The sequence below is a fragment of the Leuresthes tenuis genome, unplaced genomic scaffold, assembly GCF_036924035.1.
Source record: "Leuresthes tenuis unplaced genomic scaffold, fLeuTen1.0.hap1 SCAF_18, whole genome shotgun sequence".
NCBI lineage: Eukaryota > Metazoa > Chordata > Actinopteri > Atheriniformes > Atherinopsidae > Leuresthes > Leuresthes tenuis.
In genome coordinates, this window is record NW_027325372.1 from 8937465 (window position 1) to 8958933 (window position 21469).

General features: G+C 42.8%; 3 protein-coding genes across 3 annotated transcripts in view; 1 reads left to right on the forward strand and 2 right to left on the reverse strand.

The window, feature by feature from the left end:
• exosc7 (exosome component 7) overlaps positions 1–21469 on the reverse strand; it is a 188571-nt gene that overhangs the window by 130201 nt on the left and 36901 nt on the right. The window lies entirely within an intron of this gene.
• The window catches only part of LOC140274859 (palmitoyltransferase ZDHHC3-like), a 350244-nt gene that overhangs the window by 125325 nt on the left and 203450 nt on the right, over positions 1–21469 (forward strand). The gene's annotated exons all lie outside the window — the stretch shown is intronic.
• The window catches only part of LOC140274854 (dolichyl-diphosphooligosaccharide--protein glycosyltransferase subunit STT3B), a 70215-nt gene continuing 49401 nt past the window's right edge, over positions 656–21469 (reverse strand). The window contains exons 5-16 of the mRNA XM_072370231.1: positions 20420–20519; positions 18957–19055; positions 17079–17225; positions 13861–13909; positions 13092–13246; positions 11495–11706; positions 9420–9607; positions 8517–8688; positions 7832–8005; positions 6702–6815; positions 4384–4590; positions 656–3964 (exon numbers count right to left, since the gene is read on the reverse strand). Of these exons, the coding sequence (XP_072226332.1) occupies positions 3890–3964; positions 4384–4590; positions 6702–6815; positions 7832–8005; positions 8517–8688; positions 9420–9607; positions 11495–11706; positions 13092–13246; positions 13861–13909; positions 17079–17225; positions 18957–19055; positions 20420–20519 (1692 nt within the window). The 3' untranslated portion in view covers positions 656–3889. The remainder of the gene's footprint in view (positions 3965–4383; positions 4591–6701; positions 6816–7831; positions 8006–8516; positions 8689–9419; positions 9608–11494; positions 11707–13091; positions 13247–13860; positions 13910–17078; positions 17226–18956; positions 19056–20419; positions 20520–21469) is intronic.

The following is a 21469-nucleotide window of genomic DNA, read 5'->3' on the forward strand; positions in this document are numbered from 1 at the left end:
TTTGAAGAAGCATCTTCCCCGTTGTGGTTGTAGCTTAAGGTGAGAAGAAATCTAAAGAAAAACAGTGAACATGTGAACCAACATGTCACTATAAAAACTTCCCCACCTTTTGTGTTACAGTTTTATGTCCAAATGTAAAAACGTTAGGTATTTTTCCTATTTTTCCTAACTGTCCAGCAGACAAAATGTGGCAATTTAAGCACCTTTAATGTGCGTTTTGGATACTTTCTTTATTCTGGTTGGAAAAGAAGATGCGGTATGTAGGCAAACGTCTCAGCTGAATGTCACCTGCTCTGATGCATTAAACTAATGCTCCACCAAGCAATAACTCCCTCTGCATCACCTCAGGATGGCACCCAGTTGTTTAGCTTTGCCGGAAATCCTAAACATCGCATTAAATAGTCATTTAATGTATATATTTCACACCATTGAGCACAAAGTTCACCCAGTGAGCACTCCACACCATCTTCACCCATGCGAGTGTTAAATCATTCTTCGTGCAGAACTTGAGCCAGAAGCTAATGCTGCCACCAAGTGGCTCAGTTTACACTCACCTGGGGAAAAGAAATCGGATCTGCGGAGGGAAAACAAACAGTTTGGAGTAATGCTTCCTTTAGGGAAGGGACATAAAAAATAAAGAGAAATTACACCAAAGTTTTCATTGAAGAGTATATTTAAAGATGGCTGAACAGAACAACATTGTAAAAATGTAAACTTTGAAGGTGAGCAAGGATAAGTGGGGAGACTGCATCAAACAAAAACAGTGTTCAGGACAGGCTGAGCTGCCGAGAAACTCGACGACTCCTCTGTCGCGCTCAACGAAAAACCAGGGCCTAATGGGAAAAAGAAACAGGGCAACAAACTGTACATCACATTAAGGCTTTGTCTGAACTCCGTCCTCTCTTGACAAAATGAGAACTCAAAGGACACAAAACAGTTTTAGGCGTCGGGTAAAGAAACGATAATGTGGCGTCACGCCGAAGGTCTCGCGCCTCAAACGGGTGACAAGTGTCGGAGAGAAAACTCAAACGCGACACAGAGGAAAACAAGCATTTGATACTAATAAAAGTCACCTCATGTTAGAAGCAAACAAAGCTGTATGATGCGTTAAGTCTTGTGATGCGTCTGTCGTTTGATAGAAAACAAAAGTTACAGAAGTGTGAACATACAGACACATTTAGTTTTTTGTTTTTTTTAGACACGAGAACAGTGCAGTGCCTGTAAAATTCGACCGAGGCAGAGCTGTGTCCCAACTCCCTGTCAAACTCAAGCCGAGACCACTTCAAATGAGCAGAGAAAACCGGACTCATTCAACAAGTTTTACTGTTTATTCGATTTATTTAGTAAGTAAAAATCCCCCAAAAATGTCATGTTTTTTTTTTTTTTTAAAGGTGGTAAATTAGCTATATTTAGGTTTTGAACTTTGAACACAACAGCTGTGGTGTTAATTGTGCCCGACATGAAGAATCAATAATAATACAAACCCTTAAATCTAGAAATACAGAATGAACTGAAAGTCAACTCAACACCCCCCCCCCCAAACCACCCGTTTCACACGCGGTGTTAGACCCTCACAAAGATGCTTTAAATAAGGAAGAACATCACCTCCGCATTTCTAAGAGCTGAACTCGTACTGTGGGGCAGAAGTCGGCATATTTGACTTGGAACATTTCTTGACATTTTAGAACAACTTCCATTTCTATAATGTCAACAAATCCAATCGAAGGCGTAATAACATGCAAGTTAATGAACAGGTTTCTTATAGTCCACCTGTGCTGATGAAATATTCAACCTTTCCAGTGGGAAGATTTACAGCGTGCTCTCCAAGATTGTGTAGAAAAGATGGACATAGCCAAGGTGAAGGAAAGCGGAGATGCCTGAAAGTAAAATATCACTGCACCAAAAACGCCTCAAATGGATTCCACCTTTCCAGTTTCTCTCCTGAAAGCATAGACATTCCCTCCTCTGGTCTTCATGGTAATGACAGTGGATTTCAGCCCTTCTGATCAGCGAGCTGGTGGTCTTAAACAGGTGCGAGGCCTTAAAGATGAACCCTTCTCACACCCTTCTCCTGACAACATATGATGACTTCTGGCTCAAAAAAGGGGGGGTGGGTCCACATCATGGTGGCTATGTCCACTTCTCTTCCACAGTTCATGGTTCTCTGTCAATATTTCTGAAGAAACCAGAAAATGTCATAGGTTTGCTCATTTGTTTCTTGACATTTAACAGACAAAATTAATTAATTGATTAATCCGCTGGCAGTTACAGCCCTGATGTTTCCTGATATACATTTAGAAAATGTCTGTTAACTGTATGTTGAGCAAACTATTATATTATTTTTGAATCCATAACACCAAACGTCTGCTTGGGCTTTTCTGGTGAGCCTCTTCTTTGGGCTTACATGCATATAAACTGAGTATTTAGGGGGACTGTAGAATGTTATTCAGAAAACAAGACGTTTCAAGACATCACAAAGAGCCGATTGTAGCTGTAATGTGCACGTTTAGAGTTGGACATGTACCATATTTTAATGAAGCGTTAACTGGAAGCGTATTGGCTGACACAAACCTAAAGCTGACTGACATCTAAAAACGAAAAGCTGTGCGACATGCATCCAGCGGTAGAGTAAGTATGCAGTAAATAATTGGGACACAGCTCTTGACAACTCCAGACATCTGTTACTCTGCCTGATCCGTCTGAAGTTACTTTTGACCTCAGTTGGTCAGTCTTGTCAGTGCCTGTATACCAAGAGCCCACCCCACCCCCCACCCCACCGTCACAGTTCAGTTCATCGCCAGATATTCTGAAAATTTCCAGTAACCCAATGCCTCAGTCTGGTCGAGGAAAACGCATGATGACCAAAGAAAGACCGTAACAGCGAAAAACAGTCAAGTTAAAAACCAGCGATGAGGCACAAGGCTTCGCTAACTCAAACTAAAGAGCTCCCCCTGCAGGAAGGGAGGCCTAATTAATTATCACTACTTTTTACACACAGTTGCCTGCTTCCGTCAGAAAACCCTAGCAGCAGAAATGTACAATCTGTGAAAAAAAAGTGGGGTGTGTAAAAAAAAAAAATTCACATTCATTCTTTGAAACAAAATCTCAAACCTCTGTGTGGAATTATTGCATTCACTGATCTATTTGTGGTCATACAAAAAAAAAATCCCCAAAAAAACAAGAGAAAATCAAGAACTGCATATTCAAAAGTCACCACAATGATCCAATATATTACCGTCACTTTAGAGATTTTTTTTTTCTTTACAGAACATATTTACAAATTAGGCCAATTTCTTTCTTATAGAATCTTTTGGAAAAGAAGGGTCAGGGAGTCAGGCAGCCATGAAGGAGATGATGATAAAAAGGTTAATATTAAAGATGTGTGAAGACAGTGACGTTCCTCCATACCGCATACTTTCCTCTGTACACGTGTCAGGAACAAAGTCCTCAGCTTTCACTCCCGCACTTCTTCACCCTCAGCAATGAGTTCAACATGTGCCACGGAGCAAGGTTGATGGGTCTTTGGTGCAAATGTTCCCCGTCATCCCTCGTATCCCCTTCACCTGATCACTAGACTGATAAGCAGTTAATTAACATACCACAAAAAAAAAAAAATGAATCAACGCTGAACCAAGTAAAGCAGCCCTATGCCTTGCCACACATTCAAGTACAAAGTAAAAAACATAACCAGGAGGGGAAAAAAAAGCAAGACAGACGTCCTCGGGATAAAACAGACAACAATTCTGGTGCGAGCCAGATATGACACTTCCTCGACACACGAGGGCGCTCTAACGACAAGCGCTCGAGACCAAGTGCAAGGCAACCGCCCCTTCTGTTCTTCTTTGTTGGTTGCTGGAGGTTTCTTCGCATCTGTTTGAGTTCATCACCGTTATTTTTTTTGGAGCTTCTTGCCCTTCTTGAGGACAAGCTTGTTCTTGATGAGTCCTCGCTTCCTCTTGGCAGTCTGGTCAAAGAGAGGGAAAGAAAACAATAAATCCAATGTAAAAAAATATCATCAAACAGCACTACAAAGAATAAATGTCTTAAATAAATAACTTTAAAACTACACATTATGCATAAATACAGAGAAATTAAATGGGAACATATGAATCTAAATATCATAAATGTACATTAAAGAGTAGATTGTGGAAATTCCATCTTTATGACCACAATACATTTGGGCCTGTAGAGCTCATTTTCTGATCATGCTCAGAAACATCACACACTCCTACATGCCTGTACAGAAATAAACTGTCAGCAGGGCGGAGAGAAGATGTCATAATGTGGAAAAACGGTGTGACAGTGTTCAGGTAGGATGAGGTCTGATGTTCAAAATGCACGTCGCTCTCTTTAAAAGAAAAACAAAGCAAAACGGGGCGCTACCTTTTTGGAGGTGTACTTCTGCTTGGGTACTACACTGCGGAGCTTGTGGTCCAGCGGCTCTCTGTTCTCCAGGTCCTTCACCTTGTAGATCCTCACGAGCCAGTGCTCCGAAGTGAACGCCTCCTCCAGGTGCTTGAACTTAATGTCCTTGTTGCCAATCTCAGCGTTGCGTGTCCGGTCGAAGCCAGGCGGCGTTCTGAAGTCCAGCTGGGAGAGAGGCGAGGTTGTTATTCGACTGTGGTTACGAGTCAGTCATTACATTTATTCGCTGTCATTCTAAAGAGACGGATGAGAATCAAGCCCACTCTGGTGACTGTGGGCTGAATATTTAGTGCTTGTAAAATCAGTGGCTGGTTAGCTTAGTTTAGCAGAGATACCTGAGAGAAAGGCAAAAGTAGCCACTCTTTCAAACGTAATATTAAAACATGTTAATTACTGCAAATCAGAGGTGCTGATGGGCTCGTTTTACTACTTCTGAACAGAGAAGGCCAGCTGTCTTTATCCGTTCTGTCTTTAATTAAAGATAATCCAACTGACTGGTGGTTGTAATTTTTGTGGAATCGCTCTCAGCAATTGTTCAAAGTTCAGTTTTAAAAGTGTTAAACTATTCTCTTCAGAAAAAACTGAAACAAAAAAGGAAAAAGGTTACAATATGAAAATTTTTCTGCAAGGCTACATTCACACAGTGGGCGAATCCCATTTGTCAGTCTGATCAACACAAATCCAATTCTTTTCACATCAGGCCACTTTCATATGAGGCCCTAAACTGGACACGTATCCGATGTCTTTCAAAGCGACCTCAGCCTGAAAGGTCACCATGAACTCAGTGGAAAGAAAGTGAGGTTTTAGACTCATAATCCTTATAATTCTGGCTCCGACTGCACAAAAGCCTCAGAATTGATGCACACGCTGACATGTGCAGCATCCATATTTACTTCTGTAAACGCTGCATGGGAGTCTTCTGTGCATGCGGGTCACTTCAGGGCCGTAGACTGTTCACACAGCAGACTGATGACGGTCGCATTTAAATTAGAATGCGAAAAACAACGCAAAAAAAAAAGCTTTAAGACCTGCAATGTGAATGCAGCCCGAGACAAAGAAGCTATTTTTCAATCCGTCTCAGCCCAAAGCTGCTATACCAACTTAAAGTTTAAAGCTTAACGGATTAAAACCAAACAAGTGAAACTCAATTATAAAAGATAAACAGTATGTTTGACAGCACTTTGATAACACTGCTGAGTCTCCCCCTCCAGCATTTCCATTACATTTTCTCTGAGCCACTTAACAACCTCTTGAGTCTCTGGTTCTGTTCTTAAAGCCTTTGACCGTCTCTCATCAATTCTCACAGCTATAGTCTTCCTTTAAAAGCCATAAATAGTATTTTTTATTCACACTTTTTTTTACTTCAGTCTCTCCATATCTCCTAATCTCCTCACTGCTCTCTGGCTGCTTTAGAGGCCAAAACGTATGCCATATAAAATCATCGATAGGAACTAATCTTCAGTCTCCTTAGTTACGCATTTATTAGCAACTTATTTAACTTGTGTAAATTTAAAAGGAAATAAATGAGACAGTCTTGAAGACATCAAAGTAACAAGTATGCTGGTTGATTCCCATTTACAAAGAACTCTTCCTTTCATCAAACAAACATCGAGTATTAAGGTTTAAAGCAGCAACACACTGCACTCTCAACTATTCTGTTCCTCGGTTCAGTTCAGTCTTATTGTCCTCTTCAGTCTCATTTTATTTCTGTAAATCTAATCTCTCCGGTTGCTCTGCAGCCTGACCTCAGTCAGCTGCACTGAGCTTTCGCTGTCTCTCTGTGGATGACGGCTGCATCGATTCTCTGAGCTGCATCTACGGCAGGGCTGTGAGCACCTGACAAGATGCATCCCTCATCTCTCCCCTGCTGCCTGCCACAAGAAGCCGTGGCACATTTAGAAGCTTCCGCCAATCCTTCATACTTCCTCCGATAGCCTTTCTTCCAATCCCAACGCCTTGTTCCAAAAGCAGCTCCTTCAAATCCCTTACCGTCTGCGTGTCAGCCAGCTCTGCTTTGAAGCTACAGTAGAAGGAATCTTACACCTTTAGAGGTGGCAGCTGCTCATTATTCCCTAAAAAAGATGAGTACTGTGCAAAATACAGTGGCGGTGGATTTCCTGCCTGTCGGGTTTCCGACCACGATGCAGAGATGGAACTCCAAGTCAATAATGAACAATTATTTCAATGGACAGTCACTTTTCACCTGTCCTCAGAGAAGTGAAAAGCTGAGTTCCTTCCACAAACAGCGTTTACTCTGAACCCGCCCCCCCCCTCACCTGCATTTCACCAAATCGATAATAGGACATCTTGTACATGAGGCAGTTGAGCAGAGTGGGTGAACCGGCCTTGTCAACTCTGAACTCCCCCTGAGGAGTGAAGTAGTCGCTCTCCTGAAGAACAAAGGGAGACAAGTTTGGGGGAAATGAGGACAGGAATGAGCAGACAAAGCAGGCAACAGCAAAAAAACAAACACCTCATTAACTGGAAACAGCAGCAAGTTTGAGCGACCCGTGCTTTTTACAAGCTGGCCTGCAGTTCTTTCAGTCACGCGAATATAAAACATCTCTGCCTCACAGAGATGATGCACATGTCCTGACAATCAATCAACCCAAAAAAAACCTCAAATATTTAAAATCTCTTCCAAACAATTACTTCAACACAACAGCTTGTTCAACAATGGCATCGAAATCATACACAAAGCTGACTTCATTCAGTCTGCCACGTGTCCATGTGGCTCTTTTTGTTACCCGTTCGGTTCAAATTAACCATGTATTCATGCAAATCAACTCGTAACTATGGTAACACCTACAAATTTGAGGGCAGAGATTTCCCCTGACATGTGAGTGAGTTAAAATTGGTTTCGAAATAAAAACAAAATAAAATAACAGAAATGTGGAGCTCATGTCCTCATTTGAGTTTGTCGACAGATTGTCATTAAAAGTTAACGGGATGTTTTCCAGACTGTCATTACGAGATACAGCCTTTTACTAATAAAAAGGGATTTATTTCTGAAAGACGCTCTTTATAATGAGAGGTGCTTTTGTTGGTTAGACGGGTGGAATAAATATTAGAAATACAAGAAACAGCTTCAAGCAAAACTGATTATAAACTTCAAGAAGGGAAATTTCACTGCCGAACTGCTGGTTCTGCATAATAAAAATTTACTCTTTTCCCCCCTTTGTTTGGACATGAATGAGGCACACAGCAACAGTGAAAGTGGCCTAAATGAGGTACCACATCATTGCCTGAACGAATGCTATGGCACTGAAACGTCTGGGTTATAAAAGCTGCATCTGAGAATGCCTCAATGTCGCAGATGCAGCTCTATCGTCTGAGCTGCCTCTCCTATTCTTCCTTGTGCCACATTAGGAGCAAGAGAGCATGTTTTAAGAGGTCTCACACTCACCCTGATGTCTTTGGGGTGCTCGCCCTCGGCTATCCTCACCATCCACAGGAACTTGTTTATGTCGTCACCCGAGTAGCCGATTACGCCTCCAAAGATGATCAGCACATAGTCTACATCCAGTGACCTCATGATTTCGTAGGCTGCGCTCTCATTGGACGACATGGCCTTCCCAACCTAAAAAAGCAGCGGTGACATGTCAAGTTAGACAATAATTGGGGTTTCCTGTTACACAAGACGCAGAGCATCAACACAGCGGTGGCAGAAAGGAGAATTACTGAACAGAGATCCATCATGCATTCTCTATAATTACATTTCCTGTAGAGCGATGCTGCAGAGACAACAGGCAGCAGGTAGAAAGCAAGACGGAGTGAAGCCAGAGGGCTTTTACAGACTTAACTAAAAGACAAAAACATTCGTCTACATTTAGCGGCAGAGAGAAAAGATAAATCCGACCCACAAAATCTGACAGCAATTAACTGAAATCCCCCTACAGTGAAGATTCAACGGGAAAAGTTTAAGCACCTGAGATTATCTGGCTCGTTGGCGGGAGCAGTTTTATACAATGAGGCAATTAAGTAAAAGATTCCACCGAAGCTCCTGCTAATCATTCTTCTCTGTACAGTCATGCGGTCAGTAAAAGAAGATGAACATAAAAAACCTGACAGGACAGAAACAGAGGTCTTACCAGAGCTATGTGACTGTTGTTCCATGTGTTATTATCTACCAGTGTGGTCCTGTTGGCCATACCGGCTATTTGGTAACCATAGTCCCACCATGACATCACCCGTGCGTGCTCGTCTGTATTCTGCCTCAACCAGTAATAGGCCTCCCTGAAGTCATCAAGGATGTTCCGCGTCCTAACAAAGAAATTAAGGTGGACAGTGAACAGTGTTAACAGGCATGTGTCCACTCGTGTTTCAGTTCCGGCTTTGAACCGGAGGGGCAACAACAGATGAAAATTGAGCATTCGTGAGTCAAGATCGCCTCACATTTTCAATGACAACGTCTGGAATTTCCCTCAAAAAGCAACAAAGAGACCAAAGCAATTAACTGTTGTGCTGGTGACATCAGTGTTGGTCTGTTTGTGTGCGACTGTGTGGGCGTATACATGCGAGAAGAACAGCAAACTGACAGCCCTGCTGCTCCCATTGTCTGAGAACCACTCTAATACGATAAATATATGTATGAGAACTTGTGGCTCTACTATTTAGCCTTCAATATTTCCTTCCCAGCACTTTCAAAGAATAATCATGCCTGTACAGTGACTCAGAGAATATCATATCAGCTTTGTAACCAATTCAGAGATGGTTCACAGATGTTTTCCATAACCTGGAGACACTATGTTAAACAATCATATCTGAGCTTAGGGCTTCACATATCAATATTTCCATAATCCTTATGAAAAATACATGCTTTCGCACTAACCCGCTGAACTCGGTCCTGCATACATACAAATACATATGTGCAAATTTGAATAAAAGGTGGAGGAATCAATCCTGCTGCATTATGAAGCCTCACTCGAGACTCGACCCCTTGCAGTTATCTAACATATACAAACAGGGCGTGGGTGCGCCCGCACAGCTCTTACCCGTCGTGGTTGTACGACGCCAGCACCACGCTGGGACTGGAGTAGGCGTTGCTGGTGACCCAGGTGCAGTGGACGGCAAACATCATCAGCAGCATCAACATGAGCATGGAGACGATGGACTTGATGTTGGGACCCAAACCCTCCTCCGCTTTCTCCTGCTCGGACACGTGCTTGCGCACCTTGCCAGCCTACAGGGGGAGACAAACACTCTTAAGTCCAGAAATATGAAATATTGAACGGATGCACCACATAAAGACAGAGAATTTTAGATGGTAACACCTCCAGTTACTTCCTCTGTGGTCAGTGCTGGCTGAGAATCAGTCACAGACGAGTTAAAGTGAAGCTAACATCAAAACTGTGGTAAAATTACCACAACTAGAGTTAAAAAGGCACTGATTCCACAAAATGACTTAAGTATAACTTCTACATTTAATATTTTGAGACTTCTTTTACAATAGTGCATCACTACAGTGTGTGTGTGGTAATTGCTTTTAATTTGAGTAATTAATAACATGAGTCAGGGTTGATAAGGCCGGTTCACCCACTCTGCTCAACTGCCTCATGTACAATTGAGTAATTAAGCGATGTTGTGTCGACATATAACTTCCAACTTGGATCAAATTTCAAAATGCGTCTTTGTTTTCACACGTGAACACCAGAGACGCAGGGAAACGGGTGTCTGGAGCGTGAAAAGGCAGCATGTGCAGAAATCATGCTGACAAAATTGCTGTTTTCTTTACAACAGTGTTGTTGTACAGGACAAACTCCCCACACACACACACACACACACACAAACACTCCCACAGCAGCTGCAAATGCTCGATATTTCCTGACATGTTCATAAATTGCCTCTCCTGCTGATGTTATATTACTTGGGTGCTGGGAAGTCTGGAGTGAATGCTGAAGACGTTTGCAGTCTCACAGGCCACCAGTCTGGAACAACTCTGGACTGTTTCGTGTGTGAAAGCGGCACAGTGCAACAGACTTATAACGGCATTTTAGCACCGACCAGATGAATCTCAATGAGTTACAACTTGGCAAAGCTTTCAGTGCGTTTTGAGGAAGCTGGAGAAAGACAGAAGTAGGCAGATGGGCAGTTACGGCACTTTTTTCAGGAAAACTTCAAATTGTCCACTAAACCATTTTATTTCCCAGCCGTTGATTAAACTAGAAACAATGGAATAAAAATCATTTGAGATGTTAAACCTTCAGATTCTATTAGAAATTACTTACTTTAACCTTCATGCTTATGAATATCTTTTGAAAATTAAAATAGTGTGTTTTGAAAATGCAAGATAATCCAGGCTTGAAAGGTAAAATGGTGCATATTGTGCTCCAAGTCATAATGGATTGAAGTGATATTGTTGAAAAAAAAAAGGGGGGGGGGGTATCCAGCAAAGACACGGAACAAGAGAGATGCATCTGGACCTTCAGTTGATCCATCTGCTGTTCACTGAAGCCTCATCAGAAATGGTCTCCATGGAAGGGTGGCTGTCAAGAAGCCATTAAGGAAGGGAAACAGGGAGAAAAGGCTGAGCTATGCCACATGGCACAAGAAGTGGACTGAAAATCAGTGGCTCCCCAGAGCCCGGACCTCAACATTTTTGAAGCAGTGTGGATGGAACAAAAGGCAGTCGACATCCAAAGAAGAGCTTTGAAATGTCCTTCAAGAAGCCTGGAGAACTATTCCTGAAGACTACTTAAAGAAATGACAGAAATCTTGTCAAAGAGGGTTTAAGCTGTGCTGGAGAATAAAGTTAGTCATACCAAATATTGACTTTCATGCTACTTTAGTACGTTTTTTCTAGATTAAACTGTAGTTTCATTTATGCTTGCACATCTCAGTAAATTGCTGCACAGGTTTCTTGTTATGAAGAATTGAGGGGAGGCTCAGAGCTTTCAAACAGTAATCTATTTCAAAATTCAACAAAGTGAGATGGCTAAACAGTTGCTGCTGAGTCACAGCTGAATCACAGTTCACCCAAACTGTTACCGAGTGACAAGGCAAGCTGACAAATATGCAAATGACACCCCCCCACCCTGTGCCATTCCACGGTTATTCCGCCCCGCCTTGCCTTGTCGTAGAGATTCCCAGAATTCCTTTTGTCGTCCTCGTCGCTGCTGTCTTCCGCGGGAGGTTTCTCCCTCTTCGTGTCGTCTCCCATGTAATGCTCAAAGACGCTGGAGAAAGCCACCGCTGACAGCATGCACACCACCGGAGTCAGCGTCAGCATCAGCCGCACCATCACCCCGGCAAAGTAAACTGCGCTGATGGCGTACAGGGCCACTGGAAGGCAGCAGAAAGAGAAGGTGGTGGGTGAGAGGCGTTTACAGGGAGAATGAGAGCGAGAAAACAAAGCAGACAAAAAGGTCAGACGAGGAAAAGATGGCATGAATGGAAAGAAAAGGACAAATAACAACTGAGTCAGTGCATTGGAAGGAAAAAGAAAGAAATTGAGATGTAAAAATAAGGCAGCCCAATAAGCCTCCACTTGTTTTTGCAAATCCCTAAAAGGGGAGAACACCCAATGCTCCTCGTCCTTGAAAAGTGCCGACCCAGCTCAACAGGTACATGACTAATCGATATCTGGAACAGGCTAATTAAGTCTGAGATGGAGACAGATTGCTATGAATGTTTTTAGCACTCAAAAGTTCTTTGCCCTTGATCCAGGGTTGTCTTTCTCTGCAAACACAAAAGTTTTGTGAGGAAGCTCAGTCAGTCTCCTTTCCATGCTCTTCTATAACACAGTGAAACAAAAACGTCATTCACCAGCAGACTCACCCACAAACTTTTGTGTATTGTCTGCTTGTGGATAGTCTGTCAAGCCTCAAATAAACAGAAAGCAGCTGGCGTGAACCCTGCTTTTATCAAACCATCAACAGACACCAAGAATACCAAGGAAAGTTCGTCAGTCAGTGACATGACCCCAAAGTAATGTGGTTATGAGAGCTGGAGGGGCATTAAGTTGTTTGTTTTTTAGCAATAAAGCCTCTAAATTTGTTCTAGTGGAAAGAATAAAATTCTGAACTTATGTATTTATGTAAAACACAAACCCTTCCAGCACTCTCGCTCTTTTTGTTGAGCCGAGTGTCGGCTCGCATCACATTTATCAATAAATATATTCAATGTCTTAGTTTGTAGAGTTAGAATGTCAGCGCCTGCCAAGTGGATCCCAATACAAAATAAAAGTTTTGTGTCCTAAAATTCGTGCTCCCCTGAAGTCGGGGTCCACGTTTTCTTTACCGACGTCCAAGTTCACAGACGGTAACGTCTCACACGAAGGCTTTAAAAGCTGACAGCAACAACTTGCTGAAAATGCTGATGTCCGTGGTCAAAAATAATTAACTAGCATAATTAGAAACTTCTGCCCGACACAGCCTGCAGGATACAACACAATCCCATCCCTTCATGTTGTCCTACCCTGAGGGGGGGGGTGTAGTTGTAGTTTTTGGACTGTAGATTGTAGAGGGTAAACATGATGATAACTGCAATTAGAAAGGATTTAAGCAGCTAATTAAAGCGGGTGCACCCATGTTTAAAAAAGAAAAATGTTCAAAACATGTTATTTTGGGTGTAAAAAGATGGCAACACTTGGTACATCTCATTTTGGAGCTCTGTGGAAAATCACACCTTGGTGTGCGTGCGAGGTAAATATCTAAAAAGCTTCCTACCAAACACGCGCTCATCGTTGATGTTCTTGATGCAGAACCATAGACCTGCAGGAAAGGTGCAGACCAGGATGTGGAGGTCGAAGAAGAAGGACACCCATGTGGTCGGCTGGTGCTCGGACACGGAGGCTATGATGGGGATGTGGATCTTGGCGTAGCTGCGGTGAGAAGGAGGGACAAACGGAGAGGTTGTAATTCAGGTTATGCACTTTGGGAGTGCTGAGACTAATTCTACATTAGATCCTCTCGACTAACAGGAATTACGAGGAAAAATTATGTTTTTGCTCCTCTACAAACTCAAATCAAAATTCAGCACTACTGAGGAGAATAGCTTAGCTGTTAGTTTGTGATTTGAGTGGCCCCTCTTAGTCTGTGATGGGCTTTTAAACAACAGCTTTTATGCGCTATTAAAGATGTCTCCCTCAATTGTTTCGTATTTACAGCTGGGAAAGAGAAAACAGCCCATTTACGAATTAGTATTGGCCTCCAAAGGAGGAAAACAAAAAGAACACAAACAAAACAGCCCCATTCTGCTTGCATCGGCAAATCCAGGTGGGGCGGGGTGGGGGGGTGCTGTAATATCCCACACATTACAGAGCGTTTGGAGAGCGCAGGGTGCCTGGTGCATTGTCCAACACAGCCTGTGTGGTAACATTCCTTCCCTCGGGGATGTTGCGGGCTGGGCTTACAGCCGCATCAGGAAACGCACACGTGCGCCCGGCTGAACAAGTGTTGCATCGACAGAGAGAGTGTGAAGGTCAGCAGAGCTTACCCGGTGTCCCAGAGAGAGTAGAAACGACCACTCCAAGGAGCAATGTATCCTAGAGACAGAGAAGACAATCAATACAGAAACGATGCTGTTTTAATGCTTTTCATTTGAGACTCTGCATACAGCGGTTGCTGGCAGGCGTGCAGGAAGCTGGTCGAATTCTGATACAGTACAGTGGTCCAAGGTGAAGTCCGATGCATCGTAAAAGGCATTTTTATTCTTTCATTTGTTGCATTTCATTTCTTTGTTACAATAAATTCCCATAATTTATATGGAAAAATCAATAAACCTGTGCAGCTTTGAGTAAACAAGAGGAAATATGATCTGACCAGCAGGTGAGCATAAACCCGCAGCAGAGGCTGCCTGAGAAAACCCAGCAAGCATTTCCAGTTCACTGTTAGAAGTCAGTGAAAAGGCTGCAGGGAACATCCTCTGGGCTCGTGACCAACGCCATCCCCGTTGCTCCCGCAACCCGGTTCTCGACAAGGGAAATAAAGATAAAGAGAAGCGTTTTGCTCGTTTTATAAATGACCAAAACAGATTCAAACTGAAAGTATTAAAGCTCCATTATAATGTAATACAGCAACTAAATGCATAAAACTGACGTATTCTGATGCTGAAAAGATATTTTATCGGTGCTACTTCATTAGTGAAATTGACTTGTTTATAAATATAACTGAAACCATTTAAGCTGCAGATTAGACTGCACGGGGCATTTATGTGCGCATACAAGTCTTCTTTTGGTTCGGCTTTGATCTGGAATATATTTCAGCTCAGTGTCCTCGGGGCTCGTCGAGCCACTCGAACACAGGCTCACATCTGTAAATAAAGCCCCATCCTAAAATTCTACACTTGCCCGGCATGCTTGCACTAGCATATATCTGTGCCTTTGCTGTTCTTTCATTGAAATATTCTGAATAAGATAGGGAAAGTCTTTAAATAAGATCCTACAAAAAGTATCAAAGCAAAAAAAAAAAAAAAAAAAAAAAAAAAAGCAGTTAACGAAATGGGAGAAATTCAAAGAGGCAATTTATAGGATGGATCTGATTAAGCCAGTCAATACTTGGCTCTGGTGGTAAAGATACTGAGGAAAACCAGCCGGCTTCTGTGTTCAACAGCCTGAGATCAAAGCCTGACCTAGTCGTGTGCAGTCTCACTGCACAACTGGCACAACACCAAGCTGTCACAGAGTCCCACTGCTCCGTTCAGATGGCAGACAGAATGCGGATGGCAGACCAAGTCGGTACCTTTCCAAGTGACTGAGCAACAGCGTCCACATGAGTCACCAGTCAGTACTGGTGTCGTAGATGTAATGCTCCACCATCTCTTTGCACTGGGCAAATGTCTCGCTCCAGTTTCCATGATTCAGAGCAGCAGAATGTTGCATTTACACATCAGACTGCTTAAACTCTGCAGACGGTACATGTGCAAATAACACCCAAGAGGATGTCAGCTCTCTTTTTACTTTAAGGTATATAAACATCTGAAATAAAACACCACTACATAAGAGAAGCAAAGCTATTGAGATTATGTAAAGTATTTAAAAAAGGCCTCTGTAGATTTAGAATTATCTGGGCTATACGGACATTTTTATCCATTATTTTTAAACATTTTTCAAAACAGGCTGTTAATTCAAAAGGAGAGAAATAAAGGTCTGTTAAACTGGTCAGAAACTTTCAGCCGTACCGCAGCGTGGCCACAAACAGGCAACAAACAAAGGAGAAAAACATTAACAGGGGCAAAGTTCAACCAGCTGGCTGCATGTGCAAAAACACATTAACCAGTTCACAAAAAGGCGCTTGGCCTAGATGCTCAACACGCAAAAGTGCAGCACACATATCTGTTTCTGTTTGTTTAGAATCTGCCTTCCAAGTTTAATTTCAAGACAAACACAGCGCTGATTAGCAGCCCACTGGGGAGGCGTGGAGGTCAGGCCGTCAGGGGGGTGTGGACGACTGCGCTGCTACGCTTGGCTAAAAAAGGAAAACAAGATATCGAATGGCTGAAATCCCAGATCTGGATCACCATCAAAAAATAGTCCACTGATTGTTGCACAGAAAGCCCAGCTGCCCATCATCTCAGCTAAAATCAGGGCAGTTTTAGACACACGGGGCTCTGAAATGTACTTTTTGGTTCTTTTTGGCTCTTGTGCTAAAGTCAAATGAATCAAGAAGTTTGTCTTTTGCTTTTTACTATTCATAAAGTTGCATTATGTATAATATGACTTAAAGTAATTACCTCCAGTTGTTGGTATGTAAACCATCCTTAACGTCATAATTTAATTCTGAAGTCTTCCCAAAAAACATTAAATCAAATTAGTGCAATTATTCTTAAACATCAGGCATTTTAGACAGAAAAGCTCCAAAGGCAAGTAACTGATATGAGAGTATGTAACAGTGAGGGTTCATATTATCCATCAATTATCGTCGCTCGTTCGTATCGTTTGTGCAGCTCTGCCCTCAACATGGAGTGAAGTTTTACCATGTGATGGAACTGCGTGATGCGGTTTAAATCTTTTCCCATCCTCTCAGATCCTGACTCTGGAGATTTCATCTTGTTAAAGTGACACTAAAATTGTTTGTGAACCTTAAAACGATGCGCTCCTGAACTCACTTTGAAGTACCTTTGTTATGCACACTCCTGGGCTTGAAACTGCACCACACCTTCACAACTTTGCTCTGGGTTGCTTGACTTTATTTGGGGGCTAATTTGGATTTGAATGAATTGAAGTTGATTTAATAATAATAACATTACAATAAACTGGATTCTAATTGGCTTGAAGTGGACTGTAACTTTAAACTGCCTTGACATGACATTGTCGTGAATATATAAATAAAACTGAATTTGAAACCGAGCTACACTTGCAATGAGTTCACCACAAAAAGTAATGATGAATGAGGGGTTCTTTGTCCACTGTCAATTCTTTCTTTTGAGCCACAAGGCAGACCTCAAGCAACAACAGCCCACACAGCACACATTTCAGGTTGTTCCACTTATTTTAGAAGCTTTTAAGCAACAACAGGAAGACGAGCATCTGTAAAGCAGTGCGTATCATCAACACAGAGCCGTACTGGAACATTTAGCCTCAAATAAAAAAGCACGGTGTCATTTCAAGAAATTTACCAGCAACCTGACCCCAATTTCTCTACTGAAAACTGAAAATTGACTCGCTAACACCCTGACCTTTACTTAGGAAGCTGGTACATGATGGAGCTACAAACCTGTGTATGTAAGATAGATCACTGTGAGGAAGACTACACCGGCAGCAAGAGAGACCCCGAGGAAGAAGAGCGTCTGGAACTCCTGTCGGGTCAGCCTGTCCTTCAGGTACTGCAGGAAGGCATAGGCTTGGAGCAGAGCAAACACACCTGGGAACAAGATGGAGACAGACATGAAAGACTGAGTAAACACACAAAGGAATCTCCGACTGAATGTTTGAGGAGGCGCTGATTGATGCAGCCTCCTGCAGGGTACAAAGCAGGTCTGTGCAGTAAAGAATCACTGTTGTCATTTTGGCAGAATTCTGCACAAAGCAGTCCACAACATCCCTTTTGGCTATTCAGGCAGATGTGAAAGACAAATACCGCAGGACAACATATTTCAAATGCATGAGGCAGATTTGTGTAAATAAGGCCTTCTTTCCCCTCGCCTCATCTTTGTTTGGGGCCCAGTCAGTCTCTTCTTTTCTCTGCTCTGCCACTTTCTCGGGGCTGTTTTCTGCACTGTGCCGCTTTGCTTGGCTGCTGAATTTGATATAAAATTTGAAACCTGCAAGAGACCTGGTTTGGTTTTTTTTCCCGTCACCTACCATCCTACCGTCTCAAATGGTGTGTGACATTTCCCTACTCCTCTGCGACTCGACCGCTGCCCGCTGAGGGTCTCACCCGTTTCCAAGGTTAAGTCCCTGCCTGTCTTCTGGAGAGAAGCCGTGGTGCTAACATGCCTGTACCGCTCGGTTTCCTGCCTAAGGGGCTGACATCTCAACGCCACCGACAGGTCTGCGGCTCTGTCACTCTCCTCCATGAATACTGCCACCAGATGTTCAGAGCAGCTGCTATCCTGATGACATTAAACAACACTTGCTGCACTGAGAAGAGTGGGGAGCAAAAACTAATTCAGAGACGATATCTGAAGGTCTACTCTCCAAGGCCCCTCAAATACGGTGTCTTCAGATGATCCTGAACACACAGGCACATCAATGTAGACCCACTGCAGGTTATGCTAATTCTTTGTTCGGCATCCAAAAGGTTCAGAACAACCAGAAGAATACAAGACTACGCAGCTATCATCGCTGTGGGGCAGTGGGTAGACCCACTTGAGAGGTGAAACTCTGTAAGCTTTAATCAACGTCCCAGAAGCCAAAATGAATAGCACTTCACACTCTACACCCAGACGTACGTTGTCAAAAGGTGCTTTCATATAGCTCTATTGTGAATGTATCCCAGGTCAGACAGACGGAGTGTGACTAACGCTATCAGCACCAGAGGAATCAACTCATGTTACAGCCAACCACACATCGCACAAGAAAGTAGTGAAAGAGTGCAGTCAGCCCTCAGCCGTTTCTGCTGAGTAAGTTTGGAAAATACTCTTTCATTTACTCATTTCCTTTCTAATTCGTTTCTTATTCCCATTTAGAAGATGGTCGTTCATTAATGCTCCCATTAGTTTTTGCACAACAGCAGCTATCCTTCAAGCTCTGACTGAATCCATCAGAAAAGCATACAAATCATTTCACTGAGAGTCCTCGAAACTCTTTCACACCAGATAATATCATTAACTAATGAGGCTATTTTCATGGTATTAAAAAAACAACCCGTGCCACTGGGGTTTAAGGTAAATGAACTGACAAGCCTAACATTAAACCTGCAATGACAGCCCACATGAGAGAAAATCTCAGTTAAAAAACAAGTGCTTCCTGCTGCTTGTGCATTCATGACATTTCATTAAAACTGACTCATAACTTGGAATAAAGGCATCTGCACTTCCCCAAACTTTGCTGACTTCATAACCAGGTGAGAAGGTATTTGTAAATAATTTTCCAGAGGGAAGCTGTTCTTTCAAAAAGATGAACAACTGCAGGCGGGGAGGGCTTCACTTACCGGCAGCAGCCATGTGCTCGCTGGTCCTGATTGGCTGGAAGCCGACAAAAGGAATCTGCATCGAAAGTATGAGCCCCACGATGTAAAAAGTGCTGTAAGCTGTGGGGAAGGAGAAACAGGGGAACAATAGGAGATCAGATAAGACATCCAACAATGAAAATTTATTGCAACCAACAACAAAACAAAAAAAAAAACTGCGGTTGCACTCAAGTTTGTGTCCCACCAAAAGCAATCACCTTGAATAGAAGCGTTTAAAGACTATTGATTTACACCGCTCACCTCAGAGGGAGTAAATACAAAAGCACTAATCTAATGTCATTTACAGTGAAAATGGGAGTTGGCTCAGGGAGGCCTGGAGTGCGACGATGCAGCTGAGAGTGGTGCGACTACCCGCTCTGTGGCTCGGGGGAACCGACTCGCAGACACGAAGCTTAATTAAGACTTCATCCTCCTCTTGAAGAGTCTGCCTCGTTTTTGAAGTAGTTGTGACCGCCCGCGGCAATCTCTTTTTCACACATATGCTATTGACTCAACAGAGAAAGAGATGAATTGCGAGGGAAGCTGGAGACTCATTTTTTTGTATCTTCCTCATTTAAGACCAAGACACCTGAATCTGAAAGGAGGAGCTGGGGCAGAATAGAACAGGTGCTCCAGAACCTAATGTCTTTTATGTTGTCAGAATATGCCAAACAACTGTATTTTCCTATCTTTCATTTACCATCAAAAGGTGCATGAGGTTTGTGCGCTCAGGGAGCAGATATCCTTGAGAAAGAGTAAAAGCAGAGCCAGATTTTCCACCTCATCTAGCAGCCTTGCTTCATCAAACAGAATTTCAGTTTTGAAGAAGTGTTTGGAGATGGAGCAAAGGTATGTCAAAGCTCTCTCACTGTAAAAAGGCTATAATGTATTTCAAAGCTCCCAAAGACGATGCTTTGTGAGCACAATATATCTAAATCACCTATAAAATGGTCCTTGGCATGCATCGTTTACCTCGACCACGATAGGATTGCCTGCCACGAGCACAGCTAAGTCGACGACTGACGTTTGGATGGTCTGGAGGATTGAGGCTGAGCTCAAACTGGGATGTTCCCTGTAATAACAGGTTGACCTCTGGCATTTGCAAAACAAAAGGATGAGGTAAGCAGGTGGCTGCACTTACTGTTAGAGGCGTGTGGATGTCTACAGAGTGCTGACTGTGCAATGTTTGTGGCTGTCATTTGAGCGTTGGCATGACTGGGCATTGCAGCTTGTTTAATTGTCAAGTGCTCAGGCAACAATAGTTGGAAACGCATAGGAAGGAGCACTGATTCATCTGTTTATTGCATATATTTCTATTCCTCTGAGAGGGTCTGAAAACAAAGTCGGCCTCGATTTTCAGCTATTCTATCACGGGAGGGGAGGGTATAAATAGCGAGTGAAAGGAACTGTTTGGCTTAATTGCTTGTGTATTGTGTGAACCTTACCGATATAGACCCTTCTGCTGTAGCGTTGCATTAGCAGCAGCACAAACACATGCAGAGGAATCAGGTTGATGATGAACACATAACCTCCCCAAGCTGACACCTAGAAGACACACAAAAAAAACACAGAAATGTCTGTAAATATACTCTGAACAATGACCGAAGCTATTTACCATTATTATCATCATTCTTTTTCTTCTGATTAAGTTCAAGTAGACACAAAGTGCTACAAACATCATGTTCAACTCGGTGAGGGAAGCTCATTTATAACAGAGGACAATTGTTAAAAAGACACTTCCAAAAGTCTTTTACTTGAGCTTGTTGGAAAAAGTCATGAGGAAGGAAAGATTGTGGGAGAACTTTGTAAGATGACAACGCTTACACTCAGAAGTACTGAACCTAGAAATGTTCAAGAAAACGCTCCTCAAACAGCAGATTAAGTACCTAAACTAACGCACTCTTATGCCATTTCACAGACGCTTTGTTGCATATCCTCATCCATCTCTATACCGGCTCCATCCAGTTGGGCAACTGGCAGTCACCAATCCCAACTGCCATCGGCAGAGAGGTAGCGTGACCCAGGATAGGTTGCCAATCCGTCACAGGGCTCAAATTAAAAAGAAAATAAAAGGTGCCATGACAGACTGCTCACTCTCAACCACAGAAAACCATAAAGGAAGCTCTGAAGCTCCTTTCGTTGGCATTTAAAGAATTTGACAAGCTCTTACTGCTGCTGCGGCTCCAAAGCTTCTGGGTCGATCGACTCTTTTAACAAACTTCCCGAGCGCCCAAAGTCCAGGAACGGGGCGCAATTAAAATCCAATATAAATCCTCAGAAAACCGGTGGATGTTACTCTACAGCAGGAGAGTCTCCATCCAAAACGAAAGGAGACGAATCCAAAAGTGAAAGCTAACGAGAAGCCCAGAATTCTGTCCATCTCGCACAGAACAGATCAATAAGTCTGGTTAATATATACTAATAATATGTCAGATGTTAAGTTATGAGAAACTGCTAAAGACTGAAGACTGACGCAGCAAATAGCTCTTTGCTGC